Source organism: Geotrypetes seraphini, chromosome 3, assembly GCF_902459505.1.
Source record: "Geotrypetes seraphini chromosome 3, aGeoSer1.1, whole genome shotgun sequence".
Classification (NCBI taxonomy): Eukaryota; Metazoa; Chordata; class Amphibia; order Gymnophiona; family Dermophiidae; genus Geotrypetes; species Geotrypetes seraphini.
The window spans coordinates 228,297,003-228,324,212 of record NC_047086.1 but is presented as its reverse complement, the minus strand read 5'-3'; the positions used below and the strand labels follow the sequence as shown (position 1 = coordinate 228,324,212).

The following is a 27,210-nucleotide window of genomic DNA, read 5'->3' as shown; positions in this document are numbered from 1 at the left end:
GGGGGGTGTAAAAAAATGATGGGCCCCGGGTGCCACATACCCTAGGTACGCCACTAAGTCAAATCAAAGCAGTGGACATCCTGAAAACCTGACTGGCTGTATTCTGAGGACTGTACTACAAACTTATCTCATGCATAGTCAATGTGGACATCTTGAAAACCTGGTGTGGAAGGATTGGAGGAGATTAAATTATAACTTTTGGTGGAACTCTTTATGCCATATCTATAAAATGGAAAGATTTATTGTTTTACAATGGGGATATTTTAAGAAATTTCAGGATAGAAACATAGAAACATAGAAGATGACGGCAGAAAAGGGCTACAGCCCATCAAGTCTGCCCACTCTGCTTACCCACCCCCTGTCTATGCCCTAATGACCCAATTTCCTTATTTTGACCCTCGTAGGGATCCCACATGGGTATCCCATTTATTCTTAAAGTCTGGAACGCTGTCTGCCTCGATCACCTGCACTGGAAGCTTGTTCCAAGGATGTGTGGAAACCATTAACAAAATATTGTAAAGATTAAGTAAAATTGTTTCCCTTATATTTCTTAGTTTAAGGTGTAGGGAGGGGGTATTTTATTATTACATATTTTATATGATAATGGAATATATGGTTGGGAGGGATGGGAAATGGGGAAGGGATAAGAATTTATGTAATGTACCAATGATTGTTTATAAGTGATGTATTTATTGTTTCTGTGAATGAATATATTTAACACTTAATGTAATTTTGAAAATGAATAAAGAATTAAAAAAAAAAAAAATTAAAAAATCATATTTTTCATATAGATGGGGGGTGTCAAAAAGTGATGGGCCCCGGGTGTCACATATGCTAGGTACGCCACTGGTGACATGAAACCATTTTGGAAAACAAAGAGATAGAAAAATTGCTCAGGAATGAGCAGAAAAGTAGTGCAATGCAAATTATTGTGAGGTGGGTGTAAAAGAAAATGAATCCATGCAGCACGGCTCCAGAAAAAGTGGAGATGCTTGGGAGGTCATCTAGGTGAGGGAAGAAGTAATAATGTCAAGCTTTCAAAGGAAATGTGGAATCAGAAAACAGACTGAATCTCAAATTGAATGTAAATATGAGTGTATAAAGAGAACCCAACATCAATGGGCCCTGGTTGATTTAAAAAATCGACTTCCCCACCCCAGCAGCTTTTATTTGGTACCCTATTACTACCCAGAAGACGCAGGAGGACTGCGAAGACCTGCAACAGGACATAAACACGCTCGAGAAATGGGCCGCGACATGGCAAATGAAGTTTAACGTGGATAAGTGTAAGATGATGCATGTCGGTAACAAAAATCTTGCACATGAATACAGGATGTCTGGTGCAGCACTCGAAGAGACCCTCCCGGAAACAGACTTGGAAGTACTGGTTGACAAGTCGATGAAGCTGTCTGCGCAATGTGCGGTGGCGGTGAAAAGAGCGAACAGAATGCTTGGAATGATTAAGAAGGGGATCACAAATAGATCGGAGAAGGTTATTATGCCGCTGTACCAGGCCATGGTGCAATCTCACCTGGAATACTGTGTCCAGCACTGGTCGCCGTACTTGAAGAAGGACACGGTACTACTCGAAAGGATCCAGAGAAGAGCAACTAAAATGGTTAAGGGGCTGGAGGAGTTGTCATACAGTGAGAGATTAGAGAAACTAGGCCTCCTTCTCTCTTGAAAAGAGGAGACTGAGAGGGGACATGATTGAAACGTTCAAGATAATGAAGGGAATAGACTTAGTAGATAAAGACAGGTTGTTCACCCTCTTCAAGGTAGGGAGAACGAGAGGGCACTCTCTAAAGTTGAAAGGGGATAGATTCCGTACAAATCTAAGGAAATTCTTCTTCACCCAGAGAGTGGTGGAAAACTGTAACGCTCTTCCAGAAGCTGTCATAGGGGAAAACACCCTCCAGGGATTCAAGACAAAGTTAGACAACTTCCTGCTAGATCCGAACGTACGCAGGTAAGGCTAGACTCAGTTAGGGCTCAGGTCCTTGACCTAGGGGCCACCGCGGGAGCGGATTGCTGGGCACGATGGACCACTGGTCTGACCCAGCAGGGGCAATTCTTATGTTTTTATCTTGCAAAAAGAAATACAAAATAGGAGTCAATAGTGAAAAAAATCAAAAATAAATAATACTTTTTAAAAATGAGAGTAAACAGACTGGGAAAGTGGTGAAAATGTGTTTGGAAAGATGAGTTTTTAGGTTTGCCTAGAGGTTTGTCGAACAGGAAGCTTGTGTATTTGGAGGAAGTTTATAAGAAGGAAATTGTGTTGAGAAGGAGAAAGATGGCAAGCAAGAGCTAGCTGATCCGACCCAAGAAGTATTCGTGAGTCAGTGTGAAGATAGTGAGATGGAGTAGAATAAGAGACAAGTACAGCCAGATAATGCTGTGAAATAAGAAGGAGCTTAACACCTGCCCGAGAAGCAGAGGAAAAATCAGAAAAGTGGCATAGTGTGATAAAGCAATCAGCAAAGTTGGAGAAACTGGAGATGCTGGGAAGGCTAAACAACTCGTGTGAGGGAAGAAGAAAATAAGTTTTTCAAAAAAGAGTAGATGACTTCCTGCTGTTGTGCAGTTGTAAACAGACTGGAGCAGAGATTGTAAATGTGAGTGTCAGTGGGCCTTAGGTAATTCGAAATCAGGGTTCCCATTCTTGCCAACACTGCCACATGCATGAGCCCCCCCCCCCCCCCACACACCCCTCCAAGCCTCCTGCTGGGTCTCCTTGCTGGTAACCCGTATGCCTCCTCCTGCTGGATGCGTTGGCAAATACACATGCAGTCCTGCACTTCCTTGTAGTTGCAATTTGAGAAATTTATAGTTTATTCAAGCTTAATTTACCGCCTAGTATGCAGGCATGTAGAGGCGGCTTACATTGTTTAAAATAAATGTAAAAGAAACTCCATAAATGGATAGGAAAGATTCTAATATACACAAGAATGCAGCAATCAGTTCAGACACTCTTAGTTTATGCTTTGCGACAAAGATCCTGGGCTCAGCCAATCAACATGTCTAACACTTGAATTAATCCCCATACTGCTTGGTCTCTGAATTTGAAAACATGAGGGTGACATTATGGTCAGACAGTGTTTCAGTAGTGACAGAGGCCTTAGGCATCTGGGCCAGTCAAAACCTTAGGCCCTTCCCAGGGCATCCCAGGATGCACCAGGAAGGGGAAGGCCTGCCATTTTGAAGAGGCCAGTCTGCCAGCTGATGGGAGTAAGCATCCCTCTGGCTGGCCTTCGTCAGAAAGGTACCGGGCGGGGAGGGGGGGGGACACACCAGTGGTGGGAGAGAGTGGACATCCCTCCTGTTGGGGATGTCAGGGGGTGTAAAATACTAGTGGCAAGAGCAAGTAGACATCCCTCCTGCTGGAAGTGTCAGCGTGGGTGTTGGAGCACTGTCGGGGAGTGGGGATCACCGGCAGCAGAAGGGAGTGAGCCTCCTCCTGTTGGAGGGAGTTGTCGAGGATCACCGACGATGGGAGGGAGTGGGCATCCTTCATGCCAGGAATGCCAGGTGGGGCTGTCAGGGATGGTGGGGCATTGTGTGTGTGGGGAACCCCGATGGCATCGGCAGCAGCGGCTGGAGGGAAGTGGGCATCCCTCCTGCCAATCTTGTATAGGGTGCTGGGGGGGATCCAGGCAGTGGCAGGTGAAGGGGGGTGTCGGCAGAAGGGGGGAACTCTTCTTTTTATTGCTCTGCCGGTTAATCAGCTGAGCTGGCAGGAATTGGGGCGCAGTTGGAGCAAGGAGAGCAGCTTTGACAGAAGGAGCTGTGCTTAGCAATTGCCCTTCTGAGCAAGCACCAGACACATTTCCTCCCGCTCTTGTAATTCTCCTTAGAAATAGTGTGCATATAATTTGCATGCTATTATGCTGAGAATCACCTGTAAAATAAAAGTCGTTCCCACTATGGGCACTACAATCTGGCGACTTTTGAGAACCCGGCTTTCAGTTAGCTCTTGTTAAGCACAGTTTTAAAAAGCCACAGTCTTTCACCTGCTACTTGTATTTATCAGGAGTGTTATCAGAAAGTTATTGATAACAAGGTAATCTCTAGCCCTACCATGGATCATGCCTACTTATGTTAAGTTCAAAAGTCCTTCAAAGTCAAAAGAATTTAATTTGTTCAGAGTCCTGTATGTAGGGATACCATATGGCTCAGAAAAAGAAGGACGGATTGAGACATCTGGATTTTACTTTCGCTGAAAGCAATGAAAATAAGGAGGACAGATCGAGACATCTGGGCTTTATTGCCATTGAGAGTAAAACCCGGATGTCTCAATCCATCCTCTTTTTTCTGTATGGATCATTAAGTTTCTCAAAGAACTTGTGCAGAACTGCCAAGTTACCAATTCCAGAAGGGAAAGACTTTTGGCCAGATCTGGTTTTATACTTTTATCCCAAAGCTATTTAGTGTTTGTAGACCCTGATTCTGCACATTGAAATCAGTGCTGCAGGTCCCATAATCGGTGACTTAGTAGGGGGGGTGCAGTCCACCCTGGTCACGGTACCTCTCCTCCTCTCTGCCCTCCTGCTCGCTCACCTGTTCGTTTCCTGTTCCTCTCCTTACCTTCCTCACTTCTGGGTCCCACGCCTAGGACGTGACATCAAAGGGGATCGCGTCTGGCGGGGAGGGGCGCTCCTCACTCTTACTATGCCACTGCCCATAATGCATCAGGATGATGCTATCAGAAATCCAGGACTGGACCTAAAATGTCCTTCCTGGAACTGAATAACTTGGAAGCTCTGCTTGATAGATACTCCTACCCAAGTGAGTATGCCTCTCTGTTGTAAGGTTATATTTCTTCTTACCCTGAATTGAAGAAATCTATAGTGGATTATCTTGATCCCAGTAATTATCACTTCATTTGGCAAGGATCATAGAGCAAGCAGTTTTTCCAACAAGTTCAAGAATGTCATGAATGTAAGAAAAGAACAGTTTTTGGTATTTTCATCTGTTTTTCAGTCTTCTATTATATATTTAAAAAACTTTAGGCGGTGTTTTCACATTACTTGGTTCCAAGAGAGAGATTTTAGGTCATTCCTAACTTTCTGACAACCCTATCATGATGCATTATGGAACCTGCAGCATGGATTTCAAATCCCACATTGCTCTGGGGTATACGTTCAAAACCAGGACGAGCCAAAATGTCTGCTATTGAGACAGACATGGGGGAAGCCACTGTTTGCCCTGGATTGGTAGCATGGAACGTTGCTTCTATTTGGGTTTCTGCCCTGGATTGGCCACTGTGAAGACAGAACACTGGGCTAGATGGACCATTGTTCTGACCCGGTATGGCTCTTCTTATGTTCTTAAGTCTCTCTCCTGGAATTGAATAACTTGGCAGCTCTGTTTTAGGATTACTTATGCTGTTGCTGTATATTTTAAAACTGTTTTAGGATATACTGTATATTGCATTTTTTTTAAAGTTTGTATTTTATCAACATTGTTTTTTGTTCTTTTGCAGCTTTGTATGGCTGCCTAGATCCTTTTTTAGAGGGCATGGGGCAGATCATAAATGTTATAGACTATAGATTCTAATTTTAAATTAAAAGAATGATTTTGGCATTCTAACCCAATGAGGAGTCCTGGAAGATGGTTCATAGACAACTCGGCGAAAGACAAAGGCGCGCGCTGACAATTGAGCGCAAGACGGAGGCGCGCGCCAAAGAAAATTACAGTTTTTAGGGGCTCCGACGGGGGGTTTTGTTGGGGAGCCCCCCCAGTTTACTTAATAGAGATCGTGCCGGCGTTGTGGGGGGTTTTGGGGAAAAAAAGTGAAGTTTTCAGTAAAATGTGGGGGGTTACAACCCCCCACACCCCCCACAACGCGGCGCGATCTCTATTAAGTAAAGTAGGGGGGTTCCCCGTCAGAGCCGTAAAAACAGTAATTTTCTGCGGCGCGCACCTCCGCGCTGCGCTCAATTGTCTGCACGTGCCTTTGTCCTGGCGCGCTTTTGACCTGACACCCTGGAAGACAAATGTCAGGGCAGGTCCCTGGCACTTAGACATATACAATACCCTCCAGAGTACAACCTTAGCACACCAACACACATGGGAAGTGTCTATAATTTTCTGAATTTTACTTTGTTGAGTACCTGTAGTTGATTTACTCGCAATTTTGTAGATTCTCAGACAGTCACTGACTTAAGGCAAAAGACTCCATAGTTCTGAATATTGTAGCAGGAGATGAAAGTGGAAGCTTGGATTGAGAGGAAGAAGGATTTATGGCAGAGATGAAGGAGTGATTGGGTAGATTAAAGTTTTCCAAGTTACAGAGGTGAGAGGCTGAATCATTCATACGTGTGGCCAGATAGCTTAAGTTGAAAAGATTAGTTCTTTTTGGAGGGGGTAGAGAGGCACATGTTCTTCTGATGGAAGGAAAAGCGTGACTGATTCACAGGGACAAAGGGTCCGAAAGGAATGCCCACAAGGCCAGGGGGGAGGTGAAGGGACAAAGCTTGACAACAGGTTACAAAGAGAGGTCATACTTTCCTGACCCATCAGAAGTGACCAGGAAATAACAGCAGGATTCAAACTCATTAAAGAGAAAAGACCACTAGCAGTGATGTTTATAACAAATAAGAAAGAGTACTTGCAGCATGCACGAGACTACATTAAACACAATACATTGCTCACATATTAGGGCAGGAAGTGACTGCAGCACTAAAGTTCTAGGAAGTGAAAATAGCATTAATACATCTTAGAGCTAAATCATAAAATTAGCATAAAGCTGCCAGGGGCAGAAAATGATGGCATCTATGAGACAAATATGGCTATTTTTATTACATAGGATTTTTTGGACCCCAGTTAGAGTACAAAAAATAGATAATTCTAAGTCTAATAGATGCTGGCATTGTCATATTAATATTGGGACTCTTGATCATCTGTTATATTTTTGTCCACGGATACTTAATTTCTGGAGGTCAATTTGGGGACAGAAATATTATTCTTGAATCATCTATTCCTTTATCTTATGAAATCATAATTTGTGGTACGTTGTTACCGGTAAAGCCTGTTTTGGATAAATACAAGAGCCATCTTTTATTGATCATGACAGGAATAGCCATCCAAATGATCACAAGGAACTGGAAATGTTATGACAGACTTAACTACACATTCTGGTGGGCAAGTCTGTGTAATACATATATACATAAATATGAAAGAATGAATGCGGAATGCTTGGGTCTTAGCAATACATTTAATAAAGCAGTGATTCCCAACCCTGTCCTGGAGGAACACCAGGCCAATCGGGTTTTCAGGCTAGCCCTAATGAATATGCATGAGAGAGATTTGCATATGATGGAAGTGATAGGCATGCAAATTTGCTTCATGCATATTCATTAGGGCTAGCCTGAAAACCCGATTGGCCTGGTGTTCCTCCAGGACAGGGTTGGGAACCACTGCAATAAAGTATGGAGCCCACTGACTGCATTTGTTGACATACAATAATAGAGATATATCTTTTATTTCTTAGATTTCCTTACACATCCAGGGTGGGGGAGGGAGGGGAAAGTATTTGGAAGAGTTAAAAAATATTTAAATATAATATTGTAATAAATAATATGATTTAATATATTAATAATTGGGAGGGGAAAATGGATGTTTTCTTTAATAATGTGTGTAATATGGTGTATTTTATGCAATCTGTTAAAGTTATATTAATTGTAATACACTGTCAAAGCTTGAAAATTAATAAAGAATTTAAAAAAAAAAAAAAGGATGGCAGTGGAACAGCTCTTGGAGGCCCTGGTTCAAGTTCTGGCTCTTTAATATTTGCCCCAGAGTATTCTGGGGTTTGTCAGAACAGGGGTGGGGGGAGCCAGGAAACACTTTCTGATATTCCATTTTACTTGCCTCATCCAGCTAAAGTGAAAAGATCCAGTTCCTCCTCCAATTTTTTTTTTTTTTTTTGTAAATGCCTGCGAGACTACACAGATGGACATGTTGATGTGCGAGTTTAATGAAAAAGACCAATATGCTTTTTTTTCAGTTAAGATCCTTTTATTCAATACAACAAGAACCCAAAACATGAACAGTACAGCAACATCTGCAGCAAATTGTGCCTTCAGAACCTGCTGGGGCCATTGGCAGGAGGCAACTAAGGTTGGTTTAAAAGCAGTGCAGTGAGGGGGGAGGGGAGAGAAGGAAGTAAAACAGTAGTACTAGAATGGGATTAAGTGCGACATGTAATGCGTTCAAATCACCCATGTGGAGTCGGTCCAGAGGAAGGCTACTAAAATGGAATCTGGTCTTCATCATAAGGCATATGGGGACAGACTTAAAGATCTCAATCTGTACTGTATACTTTGGAGGAAGGGCGGGAGAAGGGAGATATGATAGAGACGTTTAAATAGCTACGTAATGTAAATGCGCATGAGTCGAGTCTTTTTCTTTTAAAAGGAAGCTCTGGAATGAGAGGGGCATAGGATGAAGTTAAGAGGCGATAGGCTCCTGAGTAATCTGAGGAAATACTTTTTTACAGAAAGGGTGGTAGATGTGTGGAAAAGTCTCCCGGAAGAGGTGGTGGAGACAGACTGTGTCTGAATTCAAAAGGGCCTGGGATAGGCATGTGGGATTCTCTCAGAGAGAGAAAGAGAGAATGGTTACTGCAGATGGGCCATTTGGCCTTTACCTGCCATCATGTTTCTTAGTATTCTGGCCTGCCAGAACTTTCCAATAAATATACAGATTACAAAAATAAATATGTTTCTCACAGTACAAACTTAAAACTTTATAATATGTTAAATAATATAAAAAAACATAGTATGTTAAATAAATTGATATTTCTATAAATATGATAATAATAATAATAATAATATAATTTAGGTTCAGACTTTTAGACAGTAAAACTGATCCTAACAGCATATAAAAATATGACCTTGTATGAAAAAAACATTTAGTAAAGTTTAAAATCCATAAATAAATTGTAGAAAGTGCCAGAATTTAGTTAACTTGATTGGCAGTTCTGCCACATTTTGGAGAAATGAATACACAGGAGAAATGGCATGGTTCCTTGTATTTGGATTAACTAAGAGCAGTTGGGGGTGGGATTTTGCAGCTGCCCACCGCCTTCATTGAGAGCATGGCAAACCATTTTGTGCCATCCCAGGATCATGGTGCTGGGGGTCTCCTGGGGTGAAGACTCGGGCCACAATGGAAGAGAAGGATATCAGGTTCCAGATAGCTTTCTCCAGTATGAAGCCCCATTTCCAGGCCTCAACTGATGGAGGCTGGAAGACACTGGCATTGCTGGTAAAACCGTGCTTCTGAAATGTAAGCAAAGATGATCATAAATTAAACAGACATGTTCATGTATTTATAGATCCTAGGGCCATTTTATCTGTTCTTTACTTTAGCTGCCTCTGCTTTTTTCTTTAACTTTCATCTCCAAAACCCAGAGCTTGTTCTTATCTAGTTTTTCATTCAATGATCATGTTCCTTTGTATTTTTCTGTTGATGACTTGCCCATCCCAGTTGTCCGTAATTGTCATAATCTTGGGGTTATATTTGATTCTGCACTTCAATAAAACCTTAGATTACGAAAATAGTTAGACCAGAGTTTGGTAAACTTAAATTTATTAGGCGATTACAGGACTCTCTAACATTTTCAAACGTTACACTAGTTATCCAGAGTGTGCTAGTATTGCAACAATTTGTTGAATAGGGTCGCATGGAGGATCTCTGAAGGCTCTGCAGAGTGGGCCGGGACCTTTCTGGACTTTCACGATATCGTCACATTACGCCAGTTTTGAAGAACCTTCGCTGGCTTCCCATTTAACAACAATTATTTTCAACATTTTACTGTTATTTTTTTAAGGTGTTGAATAATCTAGTCTTACCAATTTGTGCATCAGTTTTATGCATCTATCAACCTGTGAAAGCCTTGAGATCCTCCAATGTTAGTTTATTAGAAGTCCCTTCTTTGAGGTAGTTAGACTGGAAGAATATCGTTCTACAATTTTTAAAAGTGACTGGACCCAAACTATGGAATGACTTGCCACTGACTTTACAAACAATGAAGAATGTTAGATTTATTTAAAAAGGAACTGAAAACTGTATTATTTCAGCAAGCTTTTAGTGAATAGAAAGCTCTTATTCTTCTCCAACGGAGTACAGCAGTTTTTTGAAAAGCTAATTTGAGAGATTGAATGAGCGATTTATAAATAAGTATTTTATGTTTAATTATATATGTTTAGTTGTAAACTGGCTAGTACATTAGGATTGTGTGGGTTATAATATTTTAAAATAATTAAATCTCTAGAGAATTCTGAGATTTACACCTCTACCCTTCCTCTGCTGGCAAAAAGTTTATACATTGCAGCAAGTTTTAGAGTGGACCTGGGCTTAAATTAAGTGTCTGTTCATGGAGGAGACTGCTCATTAAATGGACAGTTATCTCCTTGTACTTTCACTTGTATTGCTGAGCTCTCTCAGAAACATCCTCCATCCAGTCCTTGTAATGTTGAACTCTAAGCTCTCCCAGAGACATCCCAAATTCCAGCCTCTCTGCTGCTGAATCCCAAGCTCCCTTGGAGACATCTCCCAGAAAAGTCCCTGGTACTGCTGAACTCTGAGCTCTCTGAGACATCCGTAAACCCAGTTCCTGTACTGCTGAACCCTGAGCTCTCTCAGAGACATCTGTAAACCCAGTTCCTGTACTGCTGAACCCTGAGCTCTCTCAGAGACATCCGTAAACCCAGTTCCTGTACTGCTAAATCCTGAGCTCTCGCAGAGACATCCGTAAACCCAGTTCCTGTACTGCTAAACCCTGAGCTCTCTCAGAGACATCCGTAAACCCAGTTCCTGTACTGCTGAACCCTGAGCTCTCTCAGAGACATCCGTAAACCCAGTTCCTGTACTGCTGAACCCTGAACTCTCTCAGAGACATCCTTCAAGCTATGTTCCTGTACTACTAAACCCTGAACTCTCTCAGAGACATCCCCCAAGCCCAGCCTCTATACTGTCTCAGTGACATCTGCTTTATGCTGGAAATCTCGTTTCTCTGTCACTGATCAAACAATACTTAAGACACTTGTAGGGCTAGTTTAACCACTTAGGGCCAGATTCTGTAATGGGCATCTAGAAAAGATAGGCGCCTTCAGTTAGGTGCCTATTTCATGTCAGTCGCACTAAGGGGTCTATTACAGAATCGCGCTTAGCGGCACCTAACTTAAAACTTAAGCGCCTGTAATGTGGGCCAGGGTTTTAAAAGCCTACATTATCATCGTCGATGCTTTCTGCTCCTTTGGGACCCCTATTTGCATTCCTTGTCTCCTAGGGGGGTGCAGCCTTATACTCAATACCCTAGCTTAACTGTTGGTGTCCCTTAGTCCGTTCTGGATCATTACATCTCTCTGCTCGGGCAGGGGGGGAGGGGGGTCTGTTTTTGGTGGGGATGCCCTGCTCTACTGAGTGCCCTGGAGTCATCAGAGTCCAGACCCTGGGGGAACCTTGTTGGTGTTTCCTTTTCCACCTAAGACTGGCTTGCATGGTCCTTTTTTTGGGGGGGGCTTTTCGGGCTCAGGGGGTCCTCCTTATTGGGAGGGTAGGGGCTGGGGGGGGTTGGAAGGGGGGATGGTGGGGAGTTCTGGGTTTTTGGGGTTAGTGGGTAGAAGTGAATGGCACTTGCCTTTGTACTGATGTGCTTTGTTAAGCGGATCTTCCGCCTACGTTGGCTGTCTTTTGTATCCTGTACTTTTCCTATGGTTCTGCCTGTTTTTCAGTCAATAAAAATTGTTTACAATCTAAAAGCCTACATTATAGGCGCCTAAGTCCTTTCGAGAATCATGTCTAACGGCACCTAAGTATTTCTCCACCCCAAAACATGCCTACTTTGGTGTTAAGCACCTATCTTTTATAGAATTGTGCCTAAGAATACAGGTGCCTATCTCTCAAATCTCATTATTGAAGCCAGTTTAAAGCTCATTAATGAAGCCAATTTACTATTACAGAATTTCCCTGTTAGGGACTTTTTATTTAAATTATTATTATTTCAACATAACAGCTGTTGTCTGTCAGCCTCTGTAATTGCATTCCTATCTGCCATTCTGTTAAATATTGTATTAAGGGACTAAGACTGTTGTAAGCTCTCTGGGGCAGGGAAGTACCTGAATGTGACTTGTTTTGAACTCCCACTGAGAAGGTGCGGGCTAAATCTAAACAGTGTTAAAAAACCCTATTCATGTGGGAGCCTGGCACCACTGCCCCTTTTGCCCCTCAGAATGCTTGATATTTCTGTGCTGGTGGGCAGGGCTGGTTCCAAAATTATCTTTACAAAATTGTGCAGCGAATTACAGCAACGGCTTCCACGGCTTAGAATGGGGAGAGGTGTAAGAGCTGTTTGCCTCCTTGAAGTGGCTCCTCGCCAGTACACTTACCATCAGGTTCTTCTGAAGGGTGTCCATGGTCCTGACAATCCTCTTCATCGTCGAATTGAACACTTCTTCTTTTCCAATTTCTTGAGTCATCCACCGAAACAAGCTTTGGTACCAGTGCAGGACTTCTGCAATCTTTTGGAGGCAGTCCTGCAGAGAGGGGGCATAGAAAGAGTAATTAACAGGTGGAGAGAGGCAGACAGCTCTTTGCAGCAATAGGAGAGAGTCAGCAGATACCCTCTCAGTTCTCTCGCTGGGATTAGAAGGTGATATGATAGAGAGGTCTATAAAATCCGGAGTGAAGTGGAACAGGTAAACGCAAATTTTTTTCTTTCTCAAAAAGATAAAGACTGGGGGGGAGGGGAGACATGGTATGAATTTACTAAGTCCCTGGATGAAAAGTCCATAAACCATTACAATACAAGTCCAAAACTCAGGATGCCAGAAATCTGGACCACCCGAGAATCCAGATTCTTGGGAAAAAGAGAGACAGAGACGAGACGGTGATGCTGAAACTTATACAGTATATAGCCTGGGGTAAATTCATGCACCAGGAGAAGTGAGGTTAAGTGCATGAATTTCCCTAGCAGATATTAGCAATTCCTGTACAAAGGCTGCCTGTACAATTCCATAGTGGGTTAAGTGTCATTTTCAACATGCAGTGTGCAGCCTGTAGAGGACCGCCTCTGTGATTGTTATTACAAGTGGATGAACTATGAACCCTAAAGCAGTTAGTGATTAAGCCAGTGAGTTTCCAGCATTTTCTGGAAACTTACAGTTCATAACAGCTCTCTAATCTCTGAATGGGGATTGCATACTAAATTATCTGTGCAACCAAAACAAAACCCAACAGGGCCCAGTCAAACGTGGTGAAAACCAAACACAATAGTAGAGGAAAACTGCGGAGAAGAAAAAACTGATATAGATTGCTTATGGATGTAAGCCAGCACATTGTGTCTTATTGACTGAATAAAAGCCTGTGTCACGTTCATCTTTTCCACAGTTTTCCTCTACTAAATTATGTGTGACATCATCAAAGATTATATAAGATCCCGTCTTAGGCGAGAGATTGGCTTTTGGCACTCTCCACCATTAGATCAGGATTCCCAGCTGAAAGGAATCTCACCATTTGAAGATTAAATAACAATTTATCATCTTGAAATGAAAATAAGAGATGTAAATACGAGGGTCATTTCATAAATAATGCACAGGTTGGGGAATGGATGATGCAATTGCAGTAAACCTTGTTTCACTTTCACTTCAATGCTTGAAGCAGCAGGACGTGTGCTCAGGAGCTCTGCTGTGTACATAGTGTGGCTGTGACAGGTGTGGGAAATGGAGGCTGCAGGTGTCTCGGGTCCTATGTCTGTTGACGATCATAAGAATTGCTGCTGCTGGGTCAGACCAGTGGTCCAACGTGTCCAGCAGTCCGCTCCCGCGGTGGCCCCTAGGTCAAAGACCAACGCCCTAACCGAAACCAGCCCTACCTGCCTGGACAATGCAACTGTGCTGAAACAAAAATTTGACATTGAAGGTCAGGCATTCTTGAATCGCATTGTTGCTATTGATGAAACATGAGTCACAGACTTTGAGCTGCAGCTGAAATCACAGTCCAACGAGTGGAAAGCTCCATCTTCCCCATGCCTAAAAAAATATGAGCTCAATCAAAAAGTCAAACAAATGATGATTTTTGCTTATGATCATGAAGGCATCATCATCACGAAGTTCCATGTGGAAGAAATGTCACAGCAGTGTATTATTGTGATTTTTTGCAAAAAATGTGCAGAAAAATGCACAAAACCTGATCTCAGTTGCTCTTGGCTGGGCCACTCATTCTTCATGACAACGCTCGCCTGCACATAGGGAATGTCGTCATTGAAAAACTACATGAATATGGCTGGGAGATGTTACCTCATGCTCCCTACAGTCCAGACATGAGTCCACCAAACTTCGACCTTTTTCCAAAGTTGAAACAACCTATGCGTGGATATCATTTTGCATCTCTGAAAGAGCTTTCTTCCGCCGTTACCCGACTGAACAAAAACAGTGTCTTGGATGGAAAAATGAAGCTTCCTGGACATCGGTCATTGCAAAGCAGGGAGATTATATTGAAGGATTGTAAAATACTTGAAAAAAAAAAAAAAAACGTAAATAAAAAAAATAGTGTGCATTATGAAATGACCCTCTCGTAGTTTATTTTCACAGTGCTATAACTGATGTTTAAGAGGTGCCTCTCTGTCATTCTCAAGAGAAGAAATATTAACTTGGAGTTTTGGTTCAACTAACTGGTGTGGTCTGGATTATTACGAAGAGTGATTGGTTCTGGTCCCAGCTCACAGCAAACCATAACCCAGCAGCCAGGAAAACAAGGGGTCTGTTACAAGAAAATGTTACAAACAGGAATAAAAAAGCTTTCAAAAGCAAATTTTACAGTAAAATACCTATGTTTTCTATGACTCTCTTAAAATGGTCTAATTTAATGAGAGATATTTAAGTTTCTTTGTAAGTTTTCCTGTAAATATGTCCATTTTGATAAATGGAACATTCTGCTTTTGTTAGTGAATAAATCAACAAAATTGGTTCGCTCTTCTCTTTTTTGTTCCCTAAATTTGAATTTTTAAAGTACTGTCTGAAAATATGGAAAATCCAGACTGACCCAATCCTTGAGCAGTCTGGATTTTTGGATCCGTACAGTATAAAAGTGGACTTGGAGAAATGAACTGTTTATCCCCAAAGTAACATGGAATCTCTCCACTTTTTGGGATCTTGCCAGATACATGTGACCCGGATTGGTCACTGCTGGTACTGGGAAATACTGGGTTTTAGAAACCTTTTGCCTAACCCAGTTTGGAAATTCTTTTGTTCTTAAGGAGCTTTTCGATCGGTTAACTCCAGTGCCACCCACAGCACACGGAGGAGTAACCAAGGGGATAAAGGTGACAGGAGAAGCAGAGTGGGCAGAGATGGGAAAATGTGCACCTACCTCACGGCCCTTCCGCAGACTGCAGGGATCACAGCTGTGGTTGCAGCTGACTCGGGGAAACCACTGGTCTGTACGGTCAGGGTACTCGGGATCAGGAAAGACATCCTTTTCCAAGAAAACAGGCAGAGGTTAAGAAAAGCAGTGAATAATGTGCATCCCTGTCCTTCCCGACCCACCCACGTCAGTTCAGCTTCTAATCAGGCTACAGGACAGAACTCTGGAAAATGCCCTGATGATCTAATATTGCCCAGGACCCTCCTTATAGTCTTAGTTTGGTGCAGACACTCTGGGCACTCAATCTTCATCTCAACAGTACAGGCTACAGGATGAATCCCCACCTCTTCTCTACACTCCTTCATGTCTAATCCTAATGCTGGTAGTCAGTGGCGTACCTAGGGTATGTGGCACCCGGGGCGCATCATTTTTTGACACCCCCCCCCCCCCCCCATGTAAAAAAATTTTTTTTTTTTTTGAAGGTCTGCCCCCCCCCCCCCCCGAAGGCCTGTCCCCCCTTGAAGGATGCCTGCCTGTCACCCCCTCCCCCTTGAAAGCCTGCTTGCCTGCCCGCCCGCCCCACCCTGAAGGCCTGATGCCCCGACCCACCCCGAAGGACCGTTCGCCCCCCTGGCCTCCCCGCACCACCTATGAACAGCCGCAGCAGGATCGCGAAGTCAGCGTCAGCGATCCCTGCGCTGCTTCCTGCGCCACGGTCCCGCCCCTCCTCTGACGTCAGGGGAGGGGCGGGATCGCGGCGCAGGAAGCAGCGCAGGGATCGCTGACGCTGACTTCGCTATCCTGCTGCGGCTGTTCATAGGTGGTGCGGGGAGGCCAGGGGGGCGAACGGTCCTTCGGGGGTGGCGGGGGACTGAACGGCAAGGCCGGGAACACCCCCTTAGGGCTGGTACCCGGGGCGGCCCGCCCCCCCCTAGGAACGCCACTGCTGGTAGTTATGGGCTGGCACCTCACCTTCCATTGGGTCAGGCAGGGATCAAGATACACTGTTCTGTGCTCCCTGATTTGATCATGGTCTTCCAAGAAGGGTCAAGTGTCTAGTAGCTCTCTCCCTCTCCCCTTTTGTTCCTGGACCCTCATCTTTATGTTTGGTTCTTGCCTGGTTGGCAGGGGGAGGAGTAGGGCTTCCTGTCCATATTTATTTATTTTTAGCACTTATACACTACTTATAGCCTAAGCCATTTACATTCAAGTACTCAAGTATTTCTCGCCCAGGGTCACAAGGAACAGCGCTGGACTTGAACCTGCAACCTCAGGGTACTGAGGCTGTAGCTCTAACCACTAGGCCACGCCTCCATTCTCTTGGTCATCTCTTGTTGCATGGGTTCGTATGCCCGGTGTGAATTATGAGTTGCTCAATAGATCCTGTAGGATCAGCTAGTGCCACCTAGGTTCATGGCGTGAAACTGGACCCGTGTATTACAGGATGGGTAGTAAAAAGTGTCCTTTTATGGACATAGTAGAAAATGCAAAGCCAATGTCGATTTATATTTAACTGCTACAGAAATTTTTACAGCACTTGCCACAGAATTTATCCCCCAAGCTACCACAGGAGACCCCCCTCCCCCACCCCAAGACACACCTTTTCCAACTCTCAAAATAGAGATACAAAACCTTCCGTTTATCAAGCCACTCTACCCGAGTGCTCTAAGTTTCATTGGGTTCCCTTATTTACACTATGGCCCAGTCTTTAATTCTTTGTACACCTTGTTTTAATTTTGTGATACAGTTTACAGACAGAATGCGTGGTTTAGCCTTTGGTTACAGGTAGAGCCATAAAGTTTACTATAGCAGCTCAGGGTTAGATTCTCTGGCAATAGAAAATTCCACAGCAAAATCTCTGAAAATCTGTTTGTGGCACATTTGCATAGATTTCTATATTTTAAAGCACACACAGTGGCCCCTATTTATGAACTCATAGTACTTGATAATGATGTTGTCCTGTGTTATTTGCAGTGGGCTTTGTGGAGGATAAAGTGTGATAATTCTTTATCCCTCTTTCTTGGAATTCCTCAAACCCTAACATCACCAGATCCTCCCACAAATTAAAACTATTCTTCCCCTCACTAAAAGGCATTTCCCACACAGGAAAGCTAGGGACCTCCCTCCACTTCAAAATCACTGAGCTCTGGAACAACCTTACCTCCCCTCTTCGGAACTTGAGCTCTCTTCAAGTTTTCCGCAAACATCTGAAAACCTGGCTTTTCTCAAAAAAATGTAAGTCTCCCTCCAACTTAGGAATCAAGGAAACTCTTATATCTTGGCATCCCAAGTCCTCTAAATTTTCTTCACATTTCTACCTCTAACCCTCTGTTGTAGTTCCTTCCTATTTCTCCTACTGTAAACCGCGTCGAGCTCTACGAACGTGGAGATGATGCGGTATACAAACCTAAGGATTAGATTAGATTAGATAATGCTACGTGTCAATACATAGGGGCCATGATATATGACTTTAGAAAAATATAATTTTACAGTTCTCTACTAGGACACTTGCCCAATTGTACAATAAAATCCAGTTACTAAGGGCCTCTTCTATTAAATTGCACTAGCAGATTCTAGCGCGGGGAGCCGCGTTGAATGGCCTGCACTGCTCCCAACGCTCATAGAGATCCTATGAGTGTCGGGAGCAGCGCGGCTCTCTGTGCTACAAACTGCTAGCGCAGTCTAATAGAAGAGGGGGGTAAGTGCTAATTTAGGGGGGTGATCCTGCCATATTTGCATGACTGCAGTTACACCACATCTGTGGCTGATGTAACTGTGAGTAAATTATCTATCTCCATTTTTAGTTTGACCACTTAAGGTATTAATTTGGCATAACATATAAAAATTGCCATGCAAATCAGATTATCTGTCTCTGAATCCAGACTCCGAAGGGGATATCTTTCTCTTGTGCTTTCTTCCTACCTGACATTGATCTGTCTCATCTCTCCCCCCCCCTTCAATCTGTTTGATATCCCTTCCATAAACTAGTGGAATCTCTAACCTCAGTTATATTTCAACAAGTGTTTAATTCTGTTACATTAACGGGTGCTAAAGTAGATGTGTCTGTCTGTCTGTCTTTCTGTCTCTCTCTCTCCTTGGCCGCTTTCTACATTCAGGACCAACAATTGTCCCTTTCTATTCCCTCCCTCCTTCTTTCCCATGTCCTTAGTGCCCCTTCCTATATCCTTATTGCCCTCAGTGCCTCCTTCCCATGTCCTTAGTGCCCCCAGTGCCTCCTTCCCATGTCCTTAGTGCCCCCAGTGCCCCTTCCCATGTGCCACCACCTTCCCCCAAAGCTGGCCAGCCTACCTCCCTCCCTATCTGCCGTGCTAAAGCCAGCCTGCCTGCCTGCCTCCCGCCGAAGCCTGCCCCCCCCCCGTATCGGCCACTGCTTCAAACCCCCCCCCCCCCCACCGCCGCTACCGCCTGTTGAAACTAAACCAAAAGAAAAAGGGTCTGCTGCACACAAACCGCTGAAAGCGTCGAACACTGCCTCGGAGCTACAGATCACGGAGGCAGGGATCACAAAGTTGTAAGTGTGCATGTGCGCTTAGGGTTTTATTATGATAGATACACAAGACAGATCTCACAATACAGCATACTGGACTAGACTAGAAGCAACAATGGGTAGACAAACCTGGCTGGAAACTCCAAAAAGTCTAGTTCTGTAAGCATTCAAAACTGGGAAAATAAAAACTGGAATTTCCTCCTGTACTGTGCACAATATGAAGATATCAGAGGCACATTTCCCCAAACGGAGGCAGAAAAATCAGAGCTTTCGCACAAAAGAATGAGCAGACAAAATTCTGTACATGTTGGGGCTGAAACAGAAGCTGCAGCAATACAATAGTTGTACCCGGCTACCATGCTACAAATGTGAACAGAGCCAGACTGAGAATTGGTCCCTTTGTCCTCTGTCATTCTGTTTTGGTTACTATTTTGGGCAAAGAATTATAGCTGCCTTATTACTGCACTTAGATATGCAAAAATGAGCAAGCAAGCTGTAGATGAGACCTTATTACTCTTTTGCTAGCTCTTCACGCTGTGTAACACCTCCCCACCTGACGCTTTGAATCCCATCCCTGTCCCTCGGTTCCACACAAGCCGGGTCCTGACTTGCCTCACCCCTGGCAGGGCAGGCTGCTCCCCTGCCCGGACCTGCTCCAAGGGCTCCCAAGTGTGCAGATAATAATAATAATAACAACTTTATTTTTGTACACCGCAAATACCACAAGCAGTTCAGAGTGCTTTACAGAGGACGAGACTGTACACAGAAAATATTTTAAAATTACATTGATAAGTCGAGAGAGGTTAGGTATATCCAGAAGAATATCAGGGATACAACAAGAATTTCAAAGGTACAACAAGGCAGGAAGGAGTCAGAGAAATTTATCAAAGAGATAGGTTTTAATTAATTTCCTAAAGGATTGGTAGGAGGGTGTATTTGAAATGAGGGTGGTTAGGCATTTATTCCATTTGCCTGCTTGGAATGACAGTGCTCTATCAAGATGTGGTTACTAATTCAGACTTCTTGGCCCGTGCCTTTCTCTCCTGATCCGAGTCATTTCCCCTTAAAGAGCAGTCCAAAACGTACTGATTGGATTAATACCGGCTCCGGGATCGCCATGCGATACCCTTTAACGTTAGTTATCGTTGCTAAACCTTTCCCAGCCGCGGAACATATGCATCAAAGCCTTTATGCAAACTCCTAGGAAAGACTAGACAAGCAGGAAACTCCACCGCGGGGAGGAAAGTAAGAGAGTGAAGTCACAACAGCAACTTCTTCCTCTTTGGGCTCCTCTTATCTGAGTGCAAAACGTCATCCTTTTCCTGTTCTCTCGATCTGATCCGTCTCGCCCTCGGAGATCTCCCACTTTGGGACTTTTAATGATGGGACTTAGGAGCAGAGCCCAAAGTCAAACATCCCGCCTCCCCCCCCCCCCGCCTCTCCATACCTTGCCTGGGGCAGAGCTGTCCCCTGCGTGCCACCGCTGATTTCCCTGTTCCTTTCTAATTTCTGCTTCTCTTCCGCACTGCAGAGTTTCATCGACTATTTTTCCTTTATTCTTCGAAGGCTAAGACTGGCATAAGAATTATCCACAGAGACTATTCAGCATGACCTTCTTTTAGGAACAAACCCCACAATGGATCCATACTCTGCCTAGAAGCTGAGCCGACCTAGGCAGTCGCCTGAAGCGCCAGAGGTTGGTTTGGGGTTTTGTTTTTGGTTGTATTTTTTTTTTTTTGGGGGGGGGCAGCAAAACAGCCTGTAGATCCGGCCGGATAGAACAGTAGGACTTACAGGGAGAGAAGAATGGCCCCGCCAACCAAACACGATTCAGCTGGCCGGAAAGGGCGATGACTCCACCCTCTTCCACGTGTCTCGCACTGACAGCTGGTGACGAAACACAATACAGCCGCAGGCGTTCTTCCACCCTACAGAACTCTCACAGCCAATCCGGTCATCGCCAGACACTCGCCAGCCAATGGGAGTTCTGAGCAGATTCTGGCTCTGTCATTTAAAACTGGGCTTTGCTCTGAGGCAGAAAACGCGCACGGCCACAGAGCAAACTTGTTCTTTCTAAAAACGTCCGCAGCCCATGCCAGTCTTCCGCATTACCACTTCAACCAGATCCTTTTCCCTTGTGAAATTAGCAGAGTGTGGTTGTCACTGGCCTGGTCCTTAAATGGAATAAGACTATCGATCTCAGACTAGGCAAAAACTTCAGACCAGTAACAGTGCACAACACAGCCAGTCCTGAATCATTTTATCCTCATTCACTCAGATGTGGGAATTTCAGCTCCGTCTCACATTGCTTTATGAAAAAAGGAAGTTGCAAGCCGTACAATTCAATTGGGGGAGGGGGGAGCAAATTCCAGATGTTTATACATCTGAGGACTGAAAACGCTAAATGAACAGGATCGTTGGCTCTCCTAGCCTGAGTTCAACACACACCAATTTCCGGCCTCAGATTTTTAAGGTCCCTTCCCCCCCAATTTCCTCCACCTTGTTGTTAGTAAAACAAAGCGTAATGCAGTTAAATGCAGAAAATCTAAAGCAGGAACTTACTTGACTCTGGTTGTAGAATTGCTTTGCGAGCTGATTCAGGTGCCGGGATTCTTGTCTGCAGCCCTTCCAGCTGCCCGGCGCCAGTTGCCCGGTGGACCTTGCCCCGGCCCTGCTCCCCAGTGCACAGAATGCGATCAGCAGAAAGGTGACCCTCCCAGAAAGACCTGCAGCCTCCATGGCTTTCCTTCTGCTGCTGCCTCCTCCAGTGGTCTTGTGCTTCTTTAGGGCGATGAGAGCAGGTATGGGATCTCTCATTGGACTCAGGCGGTACTTATGTTTACGGATGAGTCAGTCGGGCCCTGGGCATTCCCCGTGGGATCCCAGGTGGGCACGGGTGTTTTGCATCTCGGCTGGCCTCGTCCAAAGCCATTGTCGGCTGTCATTTCGGCTCGTCCCACACGTGGTGGGCGTGTTTTCTCGTCGCTCTTCAGGAACGACGTTGCGTCTCTAGTTTCAGCCGCCGAGGCGTGCACTCGTCCTCTTCCGGTCCTCGAAAGCATCGGGCAAGAGGAAAGGGGCGGGACACGGAGGGGATCAGGGCCCCCCACCGAGATTTTGCTCAAGACAGCATCACAACAGTTCTTTTCCAAAAAATATTATACTATCTTTAAATGCTATCATCTTTGTTTCTATCGAGTGAACTATCTTTCCTGTAGATCAAATATTTTTCAAATATTAAGGAATAAATATGTAAAAGGAGCCCTTTGTCAAATGCCTTTTGGTTTTGTTATTTTTTAAAATAAATCTTTATCGATTTTCAAACTTCAATAGTGGCAATACAAATGGTAAATCAGAAAAACTGCACAAAATGCCTTTTGAAAATCCAAATACACAATATCGACCTGCTCACCTTTATCCACATGTTCATTCACCCCTTCAAAGAAATGTAGTAGATTGGTGAGGCAAGATTTCCCTTGACTAAATCCATATTGGCTTTCTCTCCTGACAGCTAAGGCTGGGCTGACATATATGTTCTGTCATTTTGTTCTTTATAAAAGTCTCACCAGTCAGACTCACCAGTCTATAATTTCCTGAATCACCTCTGGAAACCTTTTTAAAAATCAGCACCATATTGGCCACCCTCCAATTTTATGGTACTATGCTGCATTTTAGAGAAAAATTACAAATTGTTAACAAGTTCATTTTCCAATTCTATCAGCACTCTGGGATGTATACCATCAGGTCTAAGCAATTTGCTAGTGTTCAGATTTTAAACTGACCCATTACATCTTCCAAAGATTGAATATTCATCTAGAATCCTGGGATTTGTTTTGGATTCCACTCTTTCTATGACAAACCAAATTAATAACATATCCAAAAAATGTTTTTTTTAGTTTACGAATTCTGAGGAGAGTTCGCTGTTTTTTCCATCAACATCATTTTACTATATTGGTTCAGGCTATAATATTGGCTTTTCTGGACTATGCCAATTCCCTCTACATTGGTTTAAGTAAAGTAACTTGAAGAGATTACAACTTATTCAGAACACTGCTGCCAAAATGATTTATGATAAAAATAAATATAATCATGTTACCCCATTGTGGAGGGCATTGCACTGGCTTCTGATATATTGGAGGATCCAGTTTAAGTTTGCGAATGTGATTTTTAAGAGTTTATAAGAGATTTTTTCCCCCCACTATTTCCTCTTTCTTTTAATTCTTATTGTCTTCAGTCTATGAGGAATATACATAAATTTAAATTAATATTCTTTTCCAGTAAAGGAATTCAAACTTTAGGTAGGCTTTCACATTCTTTGGCATTTACTATGGTGAAAATCTGGAATGATCTTCCTTCAGTTATTAGAACTCTTTCTTCGCTGACCTGCTTTAGAAAAACCTTGAAAACGTATCTGTTTACAAAATATCTTACTGATAACTCTCCCTAGCTGACAATTGTATGTTGACATTCACTGTTTCCCAGTGATTTCCAGAATCCATTTCAAATGCTCCTGCCTGGCTTTTAAGATCATTCACGGCATACCTTCCTCCCTTAATCCCACTATCTTATAACTCCTGGAGTCCTGACTCTACCAGACCCGCCCAAAGGTATAAACTATCCTTCCCCTCTCTACACGGTATTCGCTATGCAGACAAACTGGGAAAATCCCTTCTCTTCAGAATCACAGGTCTTTGGAACGTCCTTACTACCCCGCTGCGGAACCTGGGCTCCCTCCAATTATTCCGCAAGCAACTGAAAACCTGGCTTTTCACTAAAATGTAATTCTATCCCCGCCTTACTCTTCTCTTCTATATATAAGTTCATGTAAACCTTTTTTTCCCTTCTCTTCCTATATTTTAAGTTCTTGTAAACCGTGCCGAGCTCCATATCCGTGGAGATGATGCGTTATATAAACTTAAAGTTTAGTTTAGTTAGTTCTCTTATTGTTTATCAATGTTCTTAAGATCACATTTTGTTAACTGGCTCAAGTCCTCTGGGAATGACCCGGTATATAAGACTAAAGATTAGATTAGATTAGATTAGAGGTAATTGAAATCTGTCTCAATGCATCCCTTGGTTTGTTTTGGGAGTTGGAAAAAATTCCATGAAAGCAGCAGTGTTTAACAGGGTTCCCAATTGGAAACCTGGAAAATCTCATTTTGGAAAATTACTCTTTTTATTCAGAGAAGCGTGTGAATACCAACAGTCGTTTTGAAAGTGAGATTGTGGACTCTTTGTGACTCCAATTAATTCATAATCCCCCTCTTTTATTCGGCGAGAGGGAGAATTAGAAGGGCTTGGGCATGCGCAGATGCATGCTCAAAGCCGGCAGAGACAAGGAAGAAGATCTTCAAGCGGCACCGGTACTTGTGGGCTGTGTGCCGGTGTCAAAGGGGGGGTGAGATAAAGTTGGTTGGGCGGGGGGTTCCTGTTCTCACAGGGGGGGTGCCGATTCGAACGGGGGGAGCGGTTCTTGTGCCGGTGCCAGACGGGGGGGGGGTGAATTAAAGTTGGTCGGGTGGGGGTGCCTGTTCTCACGGGGGTGCCGGATCACGCGGGGGGGGGGGACTTTGCGAGCGGGGGGGGGGAGCAGCGCCCTGGCCTCGGGGGGGGGGGGGAACGTATCAAAGCGAGTTTCCCCACGAGTTTCCATTATTTCCTATGGGGAAACTCGCTTTGATAAACGAGCATTTTGGATTACGAGCATGCTCCTGGAACGGATTATGCTCGTAATCCAAGGTACCACTGCTACAAGCATTTCCTACACTAAAAACAGAGATTAATGATTTTTGATTTTCATGTTTTTTGAACTAGAATAAGTTTTATTCTGGCCAATGATTAGTTAAGCAAACCTGTCATTTGAGATTTTTTTCACTGAGGCCTTTTCTCTCTCTCTCTTTGTGAGAGCCACACCACATTAAAGGGTTTGGGGGCGGGGCAAAAGGTATATGTTTAGGTGACGGGACAAAAGCGCGTGAGACTTCAGGGCGCCGACATTGCAGTGCCGACAATTTGGAGCAAGACACCAGCGCGCCACCTAAAAAGTGACTTTTAAAGAGCTGTGAGGAGGTGGGGGAAACCCCCCCACTTTACTTCAGACTGTTCACGCTGCCGTTGGGGGGGTGTGGGGGGTGCAATCCCCCACATTATAGAGAAAGCTGAACTTTTTCCCCAAAAATTGGCCCAACCCCCCCCTCAACGGCAGCACAAAGAGTATGAAGTAAACTGGGGGTTTCCCCAATCACACCCCACATTGGAGCTCTTTAAAAGTCACTTTTTAGGCAGCGCGCTGGGGCTTGCGCCGAATTGTCTGCGCTGCAAGGTCAAAGTCTCACACGCAAATGACTATGAACCCTATTTTTTTAGTCCATAGCTTCTGTCATTTCCCTTGTTGTATATTTTGGTAATTGAAGTCTCCGATAATTATTATTATTTTACCAAATGTGCTCTCCTAATTTTCACCCTCTGCTTCTTCTTTCTGTCCAGGCAGTCCCTTGTGCACATTGAAGTTCCACATTGCATTTGCTTTCCTGCAGGACTTTTAACCTGTTTGACTCTATGCCACCCTTAAAATATAACACCACCCTTCCATCAATCTGAGCTATCTTATTTTGATATCATTTGTATCCTACTGTGCCATTGGTTTTCCTCCTTCCACCAGGGCTCCAAAATGCCTATTATGTTTAACTCTCCAATTTTATGCTTTTGACTTGTGGCACCCACATACAGATAATTTAAAGTAGATTTTTTTTATTTGTATTCACAAGTTTGAATAATTATTCTCTTTTTTTTAAAAATGTAAGTATACCTGGGCTACTTCAGCCTTTACTACAACCTCTCTATCACATTTTATCAGTATTATTTGAAGATACCTTATTCCAATGGGCAAAAAAATAAAGAAGAAGAAAGAGAAACCCCTCTGCGGATCTGAGAAAGAAACAGAGAAACATGATGGCTGATAAAGGCCAAATGGCCCATCCAGTCTGCCCATCCACAGTAATCATTATCTCTTCCTCTCTCTAAAAGATCCCATGTGACTATCCCAGGCTTCCTTAAATTCAGACACAGGGCTCCTTTTACAAAGCTGTGCTAGCGGTTTTAGTGCGCGCTAAATTGCATTGAGCTGGCATTAGTTCTAGCCGCGTAGCACGGGTTTAGCATGTGCTAAAATTCTGCGTGCGCTAAAAACGTTATCGCAGCTTAGTAAAAGGAGCCCACAGCCTCTGCCTCCACAACTTCTTCCGGGAGACTGTTCCACGCATCTACCACCCTTTCTGTAAAAAAGTATTTCCTCAGATTACTCTGGAGCCTATCACCTCTTAACTTTATCCTATGCCCTCTCATTCCAGAGCTTCCTTTCAAAAGAAAGGAATATTCACAAGAGCACACAGAGCTCAAAGAGGCGTTTTTGGAGGAGTGGTTAGGGCGGGAAGTGGGCCAACCTAGACTTAGTCATCCTGCAGGGATAATCAAAAGTTTAACGAAACTGCCTAGGTGGAACTTATACGTTGTGACTTAAGCAATCTAAAAACAGGTATAAGTGCCCAGAAGGTATCCAAAGTGACCAGATAACCATTGCAGGGACAAAATACAGACCCCCCCCCCCCCCCCCCCCCCCCACACACACACACTCTCCAGTGATCATTGACCCTCTCACACTGCCATAAGAATCGGAATAAAAACTACATTCCACTCATACGCATTTAGATCACCCCTTATTGTGAGAGGCTGATGGTGATAAAGATGAGCATTCTATCAGTGCTCCGTCCAGACTCGCTCTACTCTGCCCTGTTCTGTGAGCAAATCAGCCCTGGTTTTGCCCCAGTATAGCCATGGGTTATATTTCAAATTTCTCTAACAAAAGTAAAACCACATAGTCCCTAGAAGCAATTTGGGAAAAACCAAGACGGGTCAGTCTTTTTTCTGATGTCCTTTAATCAGCTGGAATCCCCAGTTCTGAGATGACAGTTGAAAATAACCAGCAATCGTGTTAAGTACAACTAATCCCAAACAAATATATGAACTCTAAAAGGCTAGGCTTTTATTTTTATATTCTCTTGTGAATATTTTTATCAAGTCCCCAGAGAAGGGTGTAAACAGAGTATCTGTGCCTTGCACGGGTTGCTAGAGATGAATTATTTTGAGGGTGGGTCACACATGACATGCATGCTACACTGTGCTGACCTGAAGGATAGGGCTGCGAGAGACATCCCAGCCCTGCACCCCCTAAGTACACAAGGAAGACAAAGACTGTATGGAGCAGAATAAAAATCAAATCTGTTTGACCCACAATAATAGGTACCATACGGTTTCTGAAGAAACTTGGATTC

At 43.8% G+C, this 27,210-nt stretch overlaps 1 protein-coding gene across 1 annotated transcript; it reads right to left on the bottom strand.

Moving 5' to 3' along the window:
* Positions 1-8,563: 8,563 nt before the first annotated feature.
* Positions 8,564-21,846, bottom strand: LOC117356368 (interleukin-23 subunit alpha-like). Its single transcript, XM_033935496.1, has 4 exons — positions 21,443-21,846; positions 15,379-15,483; positions 12,399-12,545; positions 8,564-9,287 (listed from the first exon to the last, which is right to left on the bottom strand). The coding sequence occupies exons 1-4, from the start codon at positions 21,695-21,697 to the stop codon at positions 9,093-9,095; spliced, it is 702 nt and encodes a 233-aa protein (XP_033791387.1). The 5' UTR covers positions 21,698-21,846; the 3' UTR covers positions 8,564-9,092.
* Positions 21,847-27,210: the final 5,364 nt, after the last annotated feature.